The sequence below is a fragment of the Pipistrellus hanaki genome (assembly GCF_964339955.1).
Source record: "Pipistrellus hanaki genome assembly, chromosome: 9".
Classification (NCBI taxonomy): domain Eukaryota; kingdom Metazoa; phylum Chordata; class Mammalia; order Chiroptera; family Vespertilionidae; genus Pipistrellus; species Pipistrellus hanaki.
This window is the reverse complement of record NC_140511.1, coordinates 66,187,682-66,205,914: the sequence shown is the minus strand read 5'-3', so window position 1 is coordinate 66,205,914 and position 18,233 is coordinate 66,187,682. Positions and strand designations below refer to the sequence as shown.

At 50.4% G+C, this 18,233-nt stretch overlaps 2 protein-coding genes across 10 annotated transcripts in view; one reads left to right on the top strand and one right to left on the bottom strand.

Annotated features, from left to right (window-relative positions):
* Window positions 1-1,867, bottom strand: part of CELF1 (CUGBP Elav-like family member 1) — a 69,300-nt gene extending 67,433 nt beyond the window's left edge. For 6 of the 9 annotated variants that reach the window (XM_084896019.1, XM_084896021.1, XM_084896020.1 and 3 more), the window contains exon 1: window positions 1,682-1,823. The gene's annotated coding sequence lies outside the window, so the exon portion shown is untranslated. Of the gene's footprint in view, window positions 1-1,681 lie in introns of all 9 variants that reach the window. The other 3 variants (XM_084896026.1, XM_084896025.1, XM_084896027.1) reach the window with 3 other exon arrangements.
* Window positions 1,868-13,020: 11,153 nt separating this feature from the next.
* Window positions 13,021-18,214, top strand: PTPMT1 (protein tyrosine phosphatase mitochondrial 1). Its single transcript, XM_084894893.1, has 4 exons — window positions 13,021-13,605; window positions 13,700-13,780; window positions 15,992-16,183; window positions 17,881-18,214. The coding sequence occupies exons 1-4, from the start codon at window positions 13,069-13,071 to the stop codon at window positions 18,028-18,030; spliced, it is 960 nt and encodes a 319-aa protein (XP_084751019.1). The 5' UTR covers window positions 13,021-13,068; the 3' UTR covers window positions 18,031-18,214.
* Window positions 18,215-18,233: the final 19 nt, after the last annotated feature.

The window sequence follows — 18,233 nt, the reverse complement described above, 5'->3', positions numbered from 1 at the left end:
ACGCCCCAACCCGGGCCAGGGAATGAGCCTGCAACCGAGGTGCATGCCCTTGACCAGAATCAAACCCTGGATCCTTCCGTCCACAGGCAGAGGCTCTATCACTGAGCCAAACCAGCCAGTGTGACCAACAGTCATTTTTTAATGGAAACAGGTGGCATACATACAGTCAGGAGGAAATTTGGAACCAATGGGGGGGGGGGGGAGAGAGCATAAACTTCCCCGTTAAAGCAACAGCTGAAAGGTCCGATTCAATCTTGGCTAGCTCGCGATCAGAAACCATACACTGTCCAGTTAGAAGAATACAAAAACTGACACGGAGGGAGGGGGGGTGACCAAAGCAATAGTTTCTGCATGCCAAGGTAACTTCTGTGATTTTCCCACGTGGGCTCATAAAAGGGCAGAAGAAAAGAGCAATTTGTTGGGAGTATCCGAAGCCCTGGAGTAGGGAGGAGCCTAATGCTAAAACAGAAAGAGCCCCGGGCGACTCTAAGCGGAGAAACACACCTTTTCTTCCTCCCTCACCAAGAATTTCAGAAGAGACCGAAGCGCTGCGGAGAACTCTGGGAGACAGACGCCACACTGGTAACCAGTCCACCCAACACTTGTGGAAAAGGTGGAAGAATGCGATAAAAACAAAACAAAAAAAAGCCTCCCCATTCTTAGAGAATCAAGAGAGGGGAAAGCCTGTAAAAGGTGAAGTTCCCGTAAGGGAGCCGTTGGCTCTCTGTAACCTCTGACACTCCGCGCTCCTTAAACCTGCGATGCAGCCTTGACTCGAGGGCAAGGCCAAGCACAGCATCAACTCTGCGGGCCGAGAAAAAAAAAGATTCCATTTTTGCTGAAACAGACTCCCCACCAACTATGAGGACGAGCGGTGGGTGGACCAACGCAAAGCTCCTTTTAAAAAAAAAAAAAAAAAAAAGCTCGTGCATTCGCCTTAGGAGAATTCAAACAGCACCCAGGCCCGAGGACCCCAGCCGAGACACCCACCACCGGCTTTGCCACCCGGAGCCCGGCTCCCCGCGCCCGGGCGGGGGGGGGGGGGGGGGGGCGAGACCCAGCCCCGCTGCTAGGCCCCGGCTGGGCGCGCACCCGGTGGGGGAGGGGGAGGGGGGCGGGCCGAGGCCCGAGCGGCTCTGGGACAAGCCGCCCCGGGCTCCCGAGGCTCCGGGGGAGACGCGCTGCCCCCGGGGGCGGGGGTCCCGGCCCTCCGGGGGGTGAGCACCCAGAACACGTGGGCCGACAGGAGCGGCGGCAGGGTGTCCCGGGCGGGCGGGCGGGCAGGCAGCCTGGGTCTGGCACGGAGGCCGGAAAAAAAAGAGAGAGAGAGAGGACGGCGCTCCCCCTGGGCACGGAACGCAGCCTCCGGGTCCGGAGGGCGAGGCAAAGGGCGCGGGGAGAGAGCGAGGCCACGAGGGCGGGTCTCCCTGGGCGGCGGGGCACGCGCCGGGCCAGCGCGGCGGCGGCGGCGGCACCCGGGGAGCAAGAGACCCCGACACGCGGGAGGAGATCGCGGACCTGCCCCCCCAAACCCCGGGGCGCGGGGAGCCGAGAAGCGGCCGCCGCCGCCGCCGCCGCCGCCGTCCGGACCGGACCCGCCCCGAGGCGCCTCCCTCTGCCTCCTTCCCCTCCCTCCCTCCCTCCCACCCGCGGCCCGTTATCCCGCGGCCGCCCCACTCACCAGCGGCTGCACCTGAGCCCGCCGCCGCCTCCGCTGCTGCCTGCGCCTCCTCAGCCGCCGCCGCCGCCCCGCTTCTGAGGCCGAGTCCCCGGGGAGCCTCCGCGTCCCGCCGCCGCCGCCGCCGCCGCTGCCTCCAGAGCAGAACACCCCAAAATGGCGGCACTTCCGGCGCCTACCACCGGCGGGGCGGGCCGAGGGGGCGGCGGCGAGGGGAACGTACCACCGCGGAGCCGCCCACAGCGCGGAGCCGAGAGGAGCGGAGTGAGCGGAGCGGAGGGGAGCGCAGAGCGGCACAGGGGCGGGCCGAGCGCCCGGCGCTGCAGCGCCCCCTCGGGCTGGGGAGTGGAAAGGCAACTGCGCCGTAAGCCCGGGCCGCCGCCGCCGCCGCGGGGAACCCTCCGGTTTGGGAGCTGCAGGGGGAGCATCTCTTTGTCTCCGGGCTCTCCTGGAGGGGAAGGTGGGGATCTCGGCTCTGGGCACGGCACCCGCAGGAGCTCTGGATGACCTGCTGGGCAAGGACCCCCTGCTGGGCACTATGAGCACAATAAAATATTGGATGGATGGATGGATGGATGGATGGATGGATGGATGGATGGATGGATGAATGAATGAATGAATGAATGAATGAATGAGTTGAATGGAATGGTGTGCTTGGCCAGCCTTGGGCACAGGACGAACCCTCATTTCTACCCTAGCAGATGAGTGACAGGGTCCCTGCCTTCTTCCTCATTTACTGAGCTGTGGAATGTGAATGGATGGCAAGCTTTCAGAATGAGGGGAATGCTTTCTAGCGGGATGATACGCCGTCTGAACCCACAACTTTGCCAAAACCCCTGCAGCGCCAGGAAGCTCATAAGGGTTCTATTAAGAAACCACAGATGGCCCAGCCCTAAACTTTCCCTATAAAAAAAAATTTCTAAACGACTCAGGTTAGGACATTAAAGCTCTCCTTCAGAGTGTCTCAGGAATACACGGGATCTAAATGAAAAGCAAACAGTGCAATAGTTTTGTGGGGTTTTTTTTTTTTTTTTTAAGACTAACATTATTTTTTTTTAATATATTTTATTGATTTTTTACAGAGAGGAAGGGAGAGAGATAGAGAGCTAGAAACGTTGATGAGAGAGAAACATCGACCAGCTGCCTCCTGCACACCCCCCACCGGGGATGTGCCCGCAACCAAAGTACATGCCCTTGGCCGGAATCGAACCCGGGACCTCTCAGTCCACAGGGATTTTCGCTCAACCGCTGAGCGAAACCGGTTTCGGCAAGACTAACATCATCTATTCAGCGGGTTCTACACCTTGTGGGACAGTGAAATACAAATAAAACTTAGCTCTGAGACCTTTTGGCACCAGCAACATGCAAATAACTCATGGGTTTGCAAATGATTTTTCTGTAACATCATCTGGCTCACCAGAACAAATAATTCTTATAGCCACAAAAACTGATTATACCCTACCTTACCACAAAAAAACAAGTGGGCTCCCAAGCAGAAGCCTCAAGGGTTTTCCCATGTGCTGGAAGCACCACTTTTCCTCTTAGGAAGGAAAAAAAAAACTAAGTTTTTCTGGTATCATACGGATCAGAACAATTAGCTTCTAAGTCCTACGCTGTAATATTCCTTAATCATACTCTGTAGTTTACCATTTTATATACATTTATTATGTCAATATATGATCATAGTAATAGTTTTATGTGTAATTTACTGAAAACATCCAAAAATTAAAAAACCATTATAGCTTGTAGAACGTTTCACGTACATTGCCACAATTAATGTCACCATTAAATGTCTGAATTTTCTTTTAATATATTTTTATTGATTTCAGAGGGGAAGGAAGAGGGAGAGAGCGATAGAAACATCAGTGATGAGAGAGAACCATTTGATTGGCTGCCTCCTGCAGGCAGTGGGGACCAAGCCCGAAACCCCGGCATTTTGCTCTTGACCGGAATCAAACCTGGGACCCTTCAGTCCACAGACCGGCACCCTATCCACCAAGACAAACGAGTTAGGGTTGTCTCTTAAGAGTGCATTTATTGCCCTAACAGGTTTGGCTCAGTGGATAGAGCGTCAACCTGCAGACTGAAGGGTCCCAGGTTCGATTCCGGTCAAGGGCATGTGCCTTGATTGCGGGCACATCATCCCCAGTAGGGGGTGTGCAGGAGGCAGCTGATGGATGTGTTCTCTCTCCTTGATGTTTCTGACTCTCTGCCCCTCTCTCTTCCTCTCTGTAAAAAATCAATAATATAGCCGAAGCCGGTTTGGCTCAGTGGTAGAGCGTCGGTCTGCGGACTGAAAGGTCCCAGGTTCGATTCCGGTCAAGGGCATGTACATTGGTTGCGGACACATCCCCGGTAGGGGGTGTGCAAGAGGCAGCTGGTCGATGTTTCTCTCTCATCGATGTTTCTAGCTCTCTCTCCCTCTCCCTTCCTCTCTGTAAAAAAATCAATAAAATATATATTTAAAAAAAATCAATAATATATATATATATATATATATATATATATATATATATATATACATATATATATATATATATAGAGAGAGAGAGAGAGAGAGAGAGCATTTATTAAAGCTGGGGATAGGGAAACAAGGAAGAGCTTAGAAAAGAAGAAGCAACAAGAGAGAGCTTAGGCCCGGAGCAGCCGGGTCTGGAGCGGCCAGGCCAGGAGCAGCGGCTGCCAGGCTGGGAGCGGCCAGGCCCGGAGCAGCCGGGTCTGGTGCGGCCAGGCCAGGAGCAGCGGCTGCCAGGCTGGGAGCGGCCAGGCCCGGAGCAGCAGCTGCCAGGCTGGGAGCGGCCAGGCCCGGAGCAGCCGGGTCTGGTGCGGCCAGGCCAGGAGCAGCGGCTGCCAGGCTGGGAGCGGCCAGGCCTGGAGCAGCGGCTGCCAGGCTGGGAGCGGCCAGGCCCGGAGCAGCCGAGTCTGGTGCGGCCAGGCCCGGAGCAGCGGCTGCCAAGGCTGGGAGCGGCCAGGCCCGGAGCAGCCGGGTCTGGTGCGGCCAGGCCCGGAGCAGCGGCTGCCAGGCTGGGAGCGGCCAGGCCCGGAGCAGCCGGGTCTGGTGCGGCCAGGCCCGGAGCAGCGGCTGCCAGGCGGGGAGCGGCCAGGCCCGGAGCAGCGGCTGCCAGGCTGGGAGCGGCCAGGCCCGGAGCAGCGGCTGCCAGGCTGGGAGCGGCCAGGCCCGGAGCAGCCGGGTCTGGTGCGGCCAGGCCAGGAGCAGCGGCTGCCAGGCTGGGAGCGGCCAGGCCCGGAGCAGCGGCTGCCAGGCTGGGAGCGGCCAGGCCCGGAGCAGCCGGGTCTGGTGCGGCCAGGCCAGGAGCAGCGGCTGCCAGGCTGGGAGCGGCCAGGCCCGGAGCAGCCGGGTCTGGTGCGGCCAGGCCCGGAGCAGCGGCTGCCAGGCTGGGAGCGGCCAGGCCAGGCCCGGAGCAGCCGGGTCTGGTGCGGCCAGGCCAGGAGCAGCGGCTGCCAGGCTGGGAGCGGCCAGGCCCGGAGCAGCGGCTGCCAGGCTGGGAGCGGCCAGGCCAGGCCCGGAGCAGCCGGGTCTGGTGCGGCCAGGCCAGGAGCAGCGGCTGCCAGGCTGGGAGCGGCCAGGCCCGGAGCAGCGGCTGCCAGGCTGGGAGCGGCCAGGCCCGGAGCAGCCGGGTCTGGTGCGGCCAGGCCAGGAGCAGCGGCTGCCAGGCTGGGAGCGGCCAGGCCCGGAGCAGCGGCTGCCAGGCTGGGAGCGGCCAGGCCCGGAGCAGCCGGGTCTGGTGCGGCCAGGCCCGGAGCAGCGGCTGCCAGGCTGGGAGCGGCCAGGCCCGGAGCAGCAGCTGCCGGGCTGGGAGCGGCCAGGCCCGGAGCAGCCGGGTCTGGTGCGGCCAGGCCCGGAGCAGTGGCTGCCAGGCTGGGAGCGGCCAGGCCCGGAGCAGCAGCTGCCGGGTTGGGTGCGGCCAGGCCCGGAGCAGCGGCTGCCAGGCTGGGAGCGGCCAGGCCAGGAGCAGCAGCTGCCAGGCTGGGAGCGGCCAGGCCCGGAGCAGCCGGGTCTGGTGCAGCCAGGCCCGGAGCAGCGGCTGACAGGCTGGGAGCGGCCAGGCCCGGAGCGGCCGGGACCGGAGCAACCGGGCCCAGAGCAGCCGGGTCTGTTGCGGCCAGGCCTGTAGCAGCAACAGCCAAGTCCAGAGCAACTAGGTCGGGAGCGGCAGTGACCAGACACGGAGCAGCTGGTTGTGGAACGAACCAGAGCAACAGAGGCCAGGCCCAGAGCAGCCGGGTCTGTTGCGGCCAGGCCTGTAGCAGCAACAGCCAAGTCCAGAGCAACTAGGTCGGGAGCGGCAGTGACCAGACACGGAGCAACTGGTTGTGGAACGAACCAGAGCAACAGAGGCCAGGCCCGGAGCAGCCAGGCCGGAAACAGCTCGCTCCTCGCCTGTACCTGCCCACGGCTGCCTCTCAGACATGGCTGGAAACTTTTGCGGGAACTTGAGGGTCTGCTGAATCAAGTGATGAAAGCTTAGATCTGAATGTGTTGAGTTAGTATAGCGCTGGGGTGTTGATCTGTGAGTGCCTTGGGTGGGGCCTGGATGAGGCTGGTTGACCTATTTGAAAATGTCTTTTGTGTGAAGTGTATCATTGGGCATGTGGATGTATTATTGATATGAGAAAATGCTAAGTAACAGATTTACTATCTGAAAAGGGATTTACTATCGGGGAAAGGGAGGGAGGAAGAGACTGAACATAAACTGTGCACCTATGGATGAGGACAATGGGGGATGGGGAGGGGGCAGAGGGTGGGGTGGGAACCTGGTGGAGGGGGGAAGAAATGAGGAACCTTTGTAATAATATGAACAATAAAGATTGATTTAAAAAAAAAAAAAAAAAAAAAAAAAAAAAGAGAGAGCTTAGGCGGAGCTGTTGTCAGCTCCCTGAAAAGTCAGGAAAAGGGGGTGTTAGAGACGAGTTCAGGGGGTTAGCCTGAGACGGGCTGCTGCTGTCCACCGTTCCCCAGGTTGCAAGTCCTGTGGGGACCCTTGAGTTTAGGACAGAAAAGCAAAGATGCACGCCTGGGAGGGAAAGTGCTAAACATTTGATTTTTAAATGGATTCTTGGACTTCTTTGAAGTTGGTGCTGTGAACATCACGCTGCATCACTTCTGGGGGCCAATGAGGTCAGGTTGTCCTGCTTCCATCCCTCGAGATTAATTCATTAGCTCAGGTGGCCTCAGCCTGATCCCTCCATGGGAGTTTCCTATCAGCGTCTCATCTCATGCTTTTATCCCCTGATGACCGGTGACTGAATCAATTTTTTCACCAGCGATTGCAAAATGCTGAGTTTCTAATTCCGTCATCCTTTCCACATTTATTAGCTGGGATGCAAAATACTGATTTTTAATTTTCTTATTTCTTCCACATTTATTAACAGGTAATTTGCTACAGCAACCCTCCCTGCTGTTGCTCACTGATGTATCCCAAGTGCTGGAATATTGTCTGGAATATACAGGCCACTCGATAAAAAATTGTAAGTTGAATTGAAAGCCGTATGTTGGAATAATGTGCAACTCTTTGAAAATGATCAATTAAGTAGGTATCTCTCTCTAATGACATGGCATAATACTTATATTGTTGAGTGACAAAAAAGGTAACCGAACAGTAAATAATAGGACAAGTCAACTTTTATAAAAAATGTATATTTTAAATGTATCAATAGGATGGGCTGGGACCGGTTTGGCTCAATGGATAGAGCGTCGGCTTGGGGACTGAAGGGACCCTGGTTCGATTCCGGTCAGGGGCATGTACCTTGGTTGCGGGCATATCCCCAGTAGGGGGTGTGCAAGAGGCAACTGATCGATGACTCTCATCGATGTTTCTAACTCTCTATCTCTCTCCCTTCCTCTCTGTACAAAATCAATAAAATATATTTTTTTAAAAAATAAAAAAATAAATGTATCAATAGGATGGATTGATGTGTAAATATGAAAAAAGAAACAATTAAATGTTAATTGTAGCATTTAGTTCTCAACCTGTGGGTCGCGACTCCTTTGGGAGTTGAACGACCCTTTCACAGGGGTCCTCTAAGACATCCTGCATATCAGATATTTACATTACAATTCATAACAGTAGCAAAATTACAGTTATGAAGTAGCAACGAAAATAGTTTTATGGTTGGAGGGTCACCACACATGAGGAGCTGTATGAAAGGGTTGCGGCATTAGAAAGGTTGAGAACCACTGATTTAGGTGGCAGTTATATGGGTTTTCCCTGTTCAGCTTTCCATTTTTAATTTATTTTATTATGAAAATGTTCATAACAAAATGATGGTAAAAATATATGCATAAAAATCTGCAGTTTGAAGACGGGGTTTTGGGGTAAGAAAGGAACTTTTTAGGTTATGTACTTTATATAAAGCAAAAATTGTAAATGATTCTTTGACACAGTAATTCCACATTTAGGAACCTATCCTACTATAGTAATTCTAAATATAGGACATGTAGAAATAATATATAGAAAAAATTGTATAATAGATAGAAAGGAGGTGTGGGGGAGAAGTAGGAGAGGGTATAGGGGGTTATAAATGGTGATGGAAGGAAACCTGACTTGAGTTGATGAACACACAATACAATATACAGATGACGTATTAAAGAATTGTACACCTAAAACCTATATACCTTTTTAACCAGTCACCCCAATAAATGCAATAAAAAATTTTTCATGCTGGAAATGTTTGGAAACAAAACTTTTTTTAAAATATATTTTTTATTGATTTTTTACAAGAGAGGAAGGGATAGAGAGCTAGAAACATCAACAAGAGAGGAGGGATAGAGAGCTAGAAACATCAACCAGCTGCCTCCTACACACACCCTACCGGGGATGTGCCTGCAACAACAGTACATGCCCCTGCCCGAAATCGAACCTGGGACCCTTCAGTCTGCAGGCCAACGCTCTATCCACCAAGCCAAACTGGTTTCGGCTGGAAACAAAAATTTTGAACTAGCCTAAATATCTAATAATAGAATAATTACTTTATGGTATAGCGATTAGTTTCATTTTAATGATAAAGACAATGTAATAACATGGAAGGTGCTTATAGTATAACATTTAGTAGATAAAATCATGACAAATTTTTTTTTTTTTAAATATATATTTTATTGATTTTGTACAGAGAGGAAGGGAGAGAGAGAGAGAGTTAGAAACATCTATGAGAGAGAGTCATCGATCAGTTGCCTCTTGCACACCCCCTACTGGGGATATGCCCACAACCAAGGTACATGCCCTTGACCGGAATCGAACCTGGGTCCCTTCAGTCCCCAAGCCGACGCTCCATGCATTGAGCTAAACCGGTCCCGGCATTGAGCTAAACCGGTCCCGGCATGACAAATTTTTATTAGCATGATTACAATGATTTTTATTTTATTTTATATATTTTATTGAATTTTTACAGAGAGGAAGAGAGAGATATATATAGTTAGAAACATCGATGCAATAGAATCATCTATAGATCAGCTGCCTCTTGCACACACCCTACTGGGGATGTGCCTGCAACCAAGGTACATGCCCTTGACCAGTATCCAACCTGGGACCTTTCAGTCCGCAGGCCAACGCTCTATCCACTGAGCCAAACCGGTTTCAGCTACAATGATTTTTTTTACAAAATATTTTTATTGATTTCAGAGAGGAAGGGAGAGGGAGATAAAAAGATCAATGATGAGCAGAAACCGGTTTGGCTCAGTGGATAGAGCGTCGGCCTGGGGGCTGAAGGGTCCAGGTTTTGATTCCAGTCAAGGGCACATGCTCGGGTTGTGGACTCGATCCCCGGTAGGAGGTGTGCAGGAGGCAGCCAATCAATGATTCTCATCACTGATGTTTCTATCTCCCTCTCCCTTCCTCTCTGAAATCAATAAAAATATACTTTTTAAAAAAAAGAAACAGAAAATAAATTAGTGCTTACCTACGGCTGTTGGTTTTGGGGGAAGTGGAGAGTGAATACTAATGGGTATGGGATTTCTTTGAGGGGTGATAAAAACTCTGTGAACACACTAAAACCATTGACCTGTACATCTGTTGGACAAAGGGTTGCCAGTTCAATTCCCAGTCTGGGCACACTCCTGGGTTGAAGGTATTCCCCATTAGGGCATATACAGAAAGCAACCTGTTGATGTTTCTCTTCCCTTTCTCTCTTTAAGCATGTCCTGAGGTAAGGTTTAAGAAAACAAAAAGGCCCTGCCAGTGTTGCTCAGTGGCTGAGCGTTGGCCCATGAACCTGAAGGTCGTGGTTTTATTCCCAGTCAGGGCACATGCCTGGGTTGTAAGTTTAATCCCCAGTAAGGGACATGCAGGAGGCAGCTGATTAATGTTTCTCTCTCATAGATATTTCTATCTCTCTATTCCTCTCCCTTCTTCTCTGTAATATAAATATAAATATAAATATAAATATAAATATAAATATAAATATAAATATACACACTGAGTGGCCAGATTATTATGACCACCCCATCAGTACTTTGTTGGGCCACCTTTTGCCTTCAATACTGCGGCGATTCTTCTTGGCATGGACTCCACGAGATGTTGAAAGGTGATGCGAGGAATCTGACACCATGCCTGATGACTACCACTGCCCAGTTCTGTTGATGGTTGTGGAACCAGCTGCCTGATGGCTCTTTTAACTTCTTCCCACAAATGCTCGATTGGTTTGAGATCTGGTGACTGTGGGGGCCACCTAAGCAAGGTAAAGTCTCCCTCATATTCCTGAAACCACTCCTGCACAATACGAGCATCATGGCATGGTGCATTGTCTTATTGGAAGAAGCCACCTCCATTGGGATACACCATCAACATGATGGGATGAACTTGATCAGCAATAAATCTTTGGTATGTTGTGCTATTCAGACATTATTCCACACGAATTAAAGGGCCCAAATCATGCCAGGAAAACATGGCCCAAACCATAACACTGCCCCCACCAGCTTGAAGGGTTGTACTCATGCATGCTTTCATACTGTCTTGGCCAAATTCTCACTCTGCCATCTGCATGATACAACTAGAAATGTGATTCATTGGACCACATGACTTTTTTCCAATGCTTGACTGTCCAATCCTTGTGTTCCTGTGCGAATTGGAGACGTTTTATCTTGGTAATTGCAGACAGCAAAGGTGTTCGAACAGGCCTTCGGCTTCCATATCCCATATGATGCAGTGTAAGGCTAATTTGCCTACAAATGTCAGGTGGTCATAATAACCTGGCCACTCAATGTGTGTGTGTGTGTGTGTGTGTGTGTGTGTGTGTATACAGTTTATATATATATATATATATATATATATATATATATATATATATATATGGTTTTTAAAGACTTTTTGAGCCAAACTGTCAACAATTGCTGGGAAGCAGAACCTCAAGGAATTGAGATAATGCTCCAGAGCATGGCAGGTTTTCCTCTATTTTTATACATTACAATCAAAGGAGGAACTTAGGTGGGTTACATGAAATCCATTGATGATGAGACTAGAGAAGTGGGAGAAAACAAAGCAAAGGGGAGGGAAACCTCTGGGATTGGATAAAAAGTAAAATGATAGACAAGTACTTAGGTGGGTACAGGAACAATTAACATGATAATGATGAAGGAATTTGTGGTATCTGTCCTGACTCCCTGGCATGTTAGGGAGCTGTGCCCTAACTGTGCCCCAGGGGGCCTGGAAAAAGGGAAGTTACAAGTTACCCAGACATTTCAAGGATATGTTATTATATTAGTAGATGCAAAAAGACTGGCTCAGTTTAAGTAAAGGTTGACTTTGTCAGTGAAGATACCAGCCTAGGACGTTAACTACCCACCATAACTAATTTAGTTAAAGTTTAATTTCAGACCAGCCTTTGTAGTTACTTTAGGTCTTTGAGTTTGTGAGAACGTCATGCAGGCCTTCCTTGAGTTTGTCAGGTTAGCAAGTGGCCCCTTTCATCTACATATCCCCTTTTCGGTCATAAATCAATCCAAAGGATGCATTGATGACCAATCTTTTGGTTGGATTATGGAGTCCCATGGTGCTAGGAAGGCTCATTCTTAGGATGTCTCACTGTCAGCATTTGTCTTGCTGAGCAGGTGGACCACTGGGGACGGGATAAGACTATAACCTTAGATGACTTAGATGGCACTTAAGGTCCAATTAATATTATTTTTTAAAAAGGGCAGGTAAATGGGAGACAGTCAGATCTTATATGTCTTAGCTAAAAAGTATTCTGGGCCATTTCTAATTTTTGAGCCACCATGATCCGAGTCTTTTTGTTGTTGGTCAAGTTTCGTTTTTCTGCATCTAGTATAACATTTACATACCAGGAACAAAAGTTCCAAATTTTCTTCTGGGCAGTCAATTTTATCCATTCCTATATTTAGACAATATTCACCTAAAATACTCATTTAAATTAGATCTATATATAATTCTACCAGGGGAATTATTAGGGAGGTGTTCTTGGAGAGATTTGTCCAAGGTAGGAAACATATTTTTTTTAAACATTTAAAAAATGGGTGAATGATATGGCATGTGAATTATATCTCAATAAAGTTATTGTAAAAAATTTTTTAAAATATATTTTATTGAGTTTTTACAGAGAGGAAGGGAGATGGATAGAGAGTCACAAACATTGATGAGAGAGAAACATCGATCAGCTGCCTCCTGCACACCCCCAGTTGGGGATGTGCCCGCAACCAAGGTACATGCCCTTGACCGGAATCGAACCTGGGGCCTTTCAGTCCGCAGGCGGACGCTCTATCCACTTAGCCAAACCGGTTTCGGCAGTTATTGTAAAATTTTTAAATGGTACAAATAAAAAGAAAATTGGAGAAAAAAATGTGCTGTGTTTGTGGTGGTAGCATTATAGATGATTAAAGTAAATTTTTATTTATTTTGATGGTATAGCAAAGGTGGAAATTTATTGAAGAACAAATACAGACTCCCACTTGGGGAGGTGAAAAGAGTCCCCAAAAACATGTTTTAAAGGCACTAGATGCATATCCCAGACAACTATTTACAACCATTGCATCTTCGTAGGCTGTGGATATTACACGTAAGCGTATCCTATTTTTCTTAATGGTATATTAATGCATTTTCATAATGCAGTATAGATCTCACATTTTTTCCCTAACGTGCATTTGGGTCAGGAGGAGGGAGCCATGACTTCAGGCAGATGGGGGGCGGCGGTGGTGGTGGTGGCACAGGCCCTTTGAACCCCGGTTCCCCAGGGAGCGGTCACACCCTCACCTGGGGCCGGAGGCCCCGCCCTCCCGCCGGGATCCGGCGTCCCAGGCGCTCAGGCCATTGGCCCGGACCCGCCTGCCCGCCGGCCGCAGGGGTCACCGTTCCGCACGCGGGGTCAGGCCCTCTCGCCGGGTCACGCCCCCTCCCGCGGGAGGAGGGTCGCCGGCCCCGGGCATGGGTCGCAGTTTGCCTCGCCGGCCAGCCACGGGCCTCTGGCCCCGGGCGCGCCCGCGCTGGGCCGCGGCCCTGCTGTCCCGCCCCGGGAGCCGCGGCCCCGCCCCCGAGGCCGGCAGCCCCTCCTCCGGCTCGGTGCAGCAGGCCTGGGCCGCGCCGGGGGCCATCGCCGAGGCCCCGGGGAGCCGGCCGGAGGGCTCCGCGCCCGAGGGGCCCGCCGCCGCGTCGCCTTCGCCTTCGCCTTCGGAGGCCCCGGCCGACTCGCAGCCGCCGTCCTCGTCCTCCTCCCGGCTCTCCTCGCGGCCGCCCAGCGCGAGCAGCGCGGCGGAGGGGCCGCTGCTGCGCCAGGCCGCGTTGGGCGGGATGGCGGCCGGCACGTTGCTGGAGGCCGGCCTGGCCCGGGTGCTCTTCTACCCGACGCTGCTCTACACCATGGTGCGCGGCCAGGTGCCGGGCCCGGCGCGCCGCGACTGGTACAACCGCATCGACCGCACCGTGCTGCTGGGCGCGCTGCCGCTGCGCAGGATGACGCGCCGGGTGAGCGGGGCGGGCGGGCGGGCGGGCGGGAGGGGCGCCCGCTCCGCGCCCCGAGCCGCGGCGCCTGTGCTGAGTCCCCTCTTTACCTCGGCAGCTGGTGGAGGACGAGAACGTGCGCGGAGTGATCACCATGAACGAGGAGTATGAGACCAGGTTCCTGTGCAACTCCGCCAAGGTGAGGGGCCGGGGCCGTGACCGTGACCGTGACCGGGACCGGGACCGGGGGCCCGGCCCAGAGACCGGTGCCCAGACCGGTGCCCGGGCCCATTTGCCCCCGTAAGAGGAGGGTCTGGTACTCTAAGCTTAAATGGCTGCGACCGAAGGTAATTGTGAAACAAAAACTGTTTGTGAAAGGCGTTTAAAAGCGGAGTTGACAAAGTCTGGTTCCCCCTTGGTGCACCAATGTATTTTTAACTTCGGTAATGAAGAATCAGTAGCCAGCCCTGACTGGTTTGGCTTAGTGGATAGAGCGTCAGCCTGCAGACTGAAGGGTCCCCAGGTTCGATCCAGTTCAAGGGCATGTACCTTGGTTGCAGGCACATCCCCATAACAAAAGTATGTTTTTAGGCCTGAACTTCGTTATGACAGTACTTTGTAACTCCACTACATCTCTGACATATGAATGAAAATACCCACAAGTCAGAGTCAAATTAACCCGATGCAGTTTTTCAGTGGGTGTTACGATAAATGTACTCTTCGGGAGTGGGGGTGGCTTTTCTTCTCAAAGTTTATAGGGCCTATGTCTTGCATGCCGAGGGCAGCGCCTCATCCATACTTAGTGCTCGGGCAAGTGTTGAATGGATGAAATCAGCAAGCCAAAGAAAAGTTGCCTTTCAAATTTGATTACTGATTTTTTTTATTAATATATTTTATTGACTTTTTACAGAGAGGAAGAGAGGGATAGTTAGAAGCATCGGTGAGAGAAACATCAATCAGCTGTCTCCTGCTGAGGAAGGGAGAGGGATAGTCAGAAACATGGATAGGAGAGAAACACGGATCAGCTGCCTCCTGCATACCCCCCACGGGTGACGTGCCCACAAACACAACCAAGGCACATGCCCGACCAGAATCCAACCTGGGACCCCTCAGTCCGAGGCCGACGCTAAATCCACTGAGCCAAACCAGCCAGGGCTATTTTGTTTTTTAGTATATATTTTTATTGATTTCAGAGAGGAAAGGATAGGGAGAGAGAGAAACATCAAAGATGAGAGAATCATTGACTGGCTGCCTCCTGTATGCCCTCCACTGAGGACCAAGCCCCCAGCCTGGGCCCCTGTCCTGACTTGGAATTGAATCATGACCTCCTGGTCCATGGGTCGATGTTCAATCACTGAGCCACACCCGATGGGAGCTAACTCTATTTTCTTTTTCTTTTCCCTCTGTCTGACCAACGGCTGATTCTGGCTGATTCTGTGGGCTAACTCTATTTTCTACCACATACCCTCTCAAGAAAAAAGTGAAAAAGAGACTTATGGACAGAGAAATAGAAAGCACTTGCAAATTATAGTAGCCCAACCCCGAAGCTAGGTTACTGCATAGGCAGGCACCAAGATTATGCAAAGAGACAGTTTCACTTTAAAAAAAAAAAATTGTTTTTGATTTTTTACAGAGAGGAAGGGAGAGAGAGAGAGAGTCAGAAACATCGAAGAGAGAGAAACACCGATCAGCTGCCTCCTGCACGCCCCCCACTGGGGATGTGCCCTTGACCAGAATCGAACCTGGGACCCTTCAGTCGGAGCCAGACTGAAGGGTTTCGGCAAGTTTCACTCTGTAGATGAATTTTATGTAGCTAATGTTTTGCAGTTAAAAATTCAAATATCCAAAGGGCACTTTAAGAACACTTTAAATCTTGCACATAATTCTAACTCAGCAGCATAGTTATTGTTTGGTGAAAGACCAACCATTTAGGTCAGTCATTGCAAAAATATTTCTGGCCCTGGCTGGTGTGGCTCAGTTGGTTGAGTGCCATCCTATGCACCTAAAGCTCCCCAGTTCGATTCCCAGTCAGAGCATATACCCAGAATTGGGGCTCCATCCCTGGTGTTCGGGAGACAGTTGATTGATATTTCTCTCATATTGATGTTCCTCTCTGCCCTCTCTCTAAAGTATCAATAAAAACATACTTAAAAAAAAAACACCATACTTTAAAAATTTTTATTCAGTAACATAGTACTCTGAGTTGGGATTTTGGAGACTTCCAGTTTGGATGGGAAGGTGCTGGAAAAGGGGAGGACAAAATATTTCGGTAAGAATTTCTTGTTAGAAAACAGTGAACAGTATACTCACAGTGTAGTAAACCCTGAAGCTCTGCTACTTCTCGGGAGCCCATCTTCATGACTAACGCCTGGCTTTCTCATTGCTTTTATGCTGGTGGACCTGCTCACAGGAGTGGAGGAAAATAGGAGTTGAGCAGCTGCGTCTCAGCACAATAGACATGACTGGGATCCCAACCTTGACTAACCTCGAGAGAGGAGTTCAGTTTGCTCTCAAGTACCAGTCTCTGGGCCAGAGTGTCTACGTGCATTGCAAGGCTGGGCGCTCCAGAAGTGCCACTATGGTGGCAGCGTATCTGATTCAGGTAGGAGGGGCCTTTCTGGATTGGTCCCATTTACAGGCGATTTCCAGAACTTCAGTAGCATGGTCTACCGATGGGCCTTGCTGGAAGGAACCGTGTCCCCAGTGTCAGACTGCTGGGAGGTGGGAAGTACCTGAGCTTTGCAAATAGGCTGACCTGTGGCTTTGCCACCTGCCAGCTATGTGACCTTCTGCAAAAGTGGCTTCTCTGTCCAATGCCGTTTCCTTAAACTAAATGTGTCACGGAGTTTGAATGAGAAAGTATGTCAAGTACTGACTTACAGCAGACACTCAATAAATGAAGTTGCAAAGGATATTAACACCAGCTGAGGGCTAGAAGCGCTTGTTAAAAATAGCACGTCTAGTACTGTAAATAGTGCTGATCACTTACAGCTCTGTAGTACTCAGATTTCTTCAAGTGTTTCAGAGTAGAGTTTTGGACATTAGTTTCTAGAAACAGGATCCAATGGAATTTTGCCTATCAATTTGTTACCATCAGCAGGTGGGACACTTAACTAGTAAAAATATTTAGAAGCAAATACTCTTACCATTCCATCGTATGCCCTCCGCTTAGTTCATTTTTGTTACCTGTCTGGCCCCTGCCGAGCATTTCCTAAGTCATGGGGATAGTTTAAGGAAAAAGGAAACGTAAGGATAACCACCTGGCCTTGTCTGTGTAGCTGTGGGCTGGTGAGTACATGGTTTAACATAGGGGTGTCGAACTCAATCAGAGAAGGGGCCAAAATCTAAAATCCAGCCTAAATCGCGGGCCGAATGGTTTACTGAACAGTCATAAACTGACAATGTCATAAACTGACAGCGGAGTGCAGTGATGACAGCACGGTGCGGGCCACATTGCAAGGCCTGGCGGGCTGGATTTGGCCTGCGGGCCTTGTGTTTGACACATGTGGTAACAGTACTGAAGCTTTGGTCATTAGGACTGTTTGCTGAAAACAGGGTCTCAGAAGGATATTTTAGGCCAAGTGAAAATTGAACCAGCAGGCTAGAATCTATATTTTTTGGTTCTCTTGTGTTCTAAACCAGTACATTTAGGACACAAAGATAACCTTACCAGTAAAATTTAAAGTGTTGTTTTTCTAGTTATGGTGACAAGTTGTGTAAAAACATCTACTCTTTCCAGGAAACTTTTACCCACTGGTCCAGCTCAGGAGGACACCTAGTAGCCTTGGCAGGCTTGGATTTAGGATCTGAGCTCCACACATTCAACCTTCTTTGCCAGAGTTTGCCAGAGCAAGAATTAAGTAGACTGACTTGTCCCTCTGGCCTGTAATTTGAGGCTGGTTAGCTGAGAGTGGTAAAGTGCTCTCCCTGCCCTGACTGGTATAGCTCAGTGAATAAAGCATTGGGCTGCGGATTCAAGGGTCCCAGGTTCGATTCCGGTCAAGGGCATGTACCTTGGTTGTGGACACATCCCCAATGGGGGGTGTGCAGGAGGCAGCTAATCCATGTTTCTCTCTCATCGATGTTTCTAACTCTATCCCTCTCCCTTCCTGTTAGAAATAAATTAAAAAATATAAAAATAAATAAAGTGCTCTCCCTTATAATATATGGAACATGGTTTTTAACACCCCTCTCCCCTGGAGTTTTAATAAAAATGAAATTCTGGGAGTCCATTAGCACCTGTCATTAGGTCAAGACACTTTACACCAGCTTCTTTCATTTTCCACCCCTGTACTTCAGGTGTACAACTGGACTCCAGAGGAGGCTATACGAGCCATTGCCAAGATCCGGTCACACATCTATATCAGACCTGGCCAATTTGACATTCTCGAAGAGTTCCACAGGAAGGTTACTGCCGAGGCAGCAAAGAAGGAGCTGTATTACACATGAAGTATGTAGATTAGGAAGAACTCAAGACAACCCTGATGGCAATAGAAGGCAAACGTTAAACAGGACCAATGGAGCTTAAGCCCAGACAACGTAACCGAAGTGTGCTAAGTAATGGGTAATGGTTTTGTTTCTCCCTTTGTCATGGTTTCGTTTTCCTGCAATAACACTGTTGTGTGGCTAGAAAGATTTACCTTGGCTTTTAT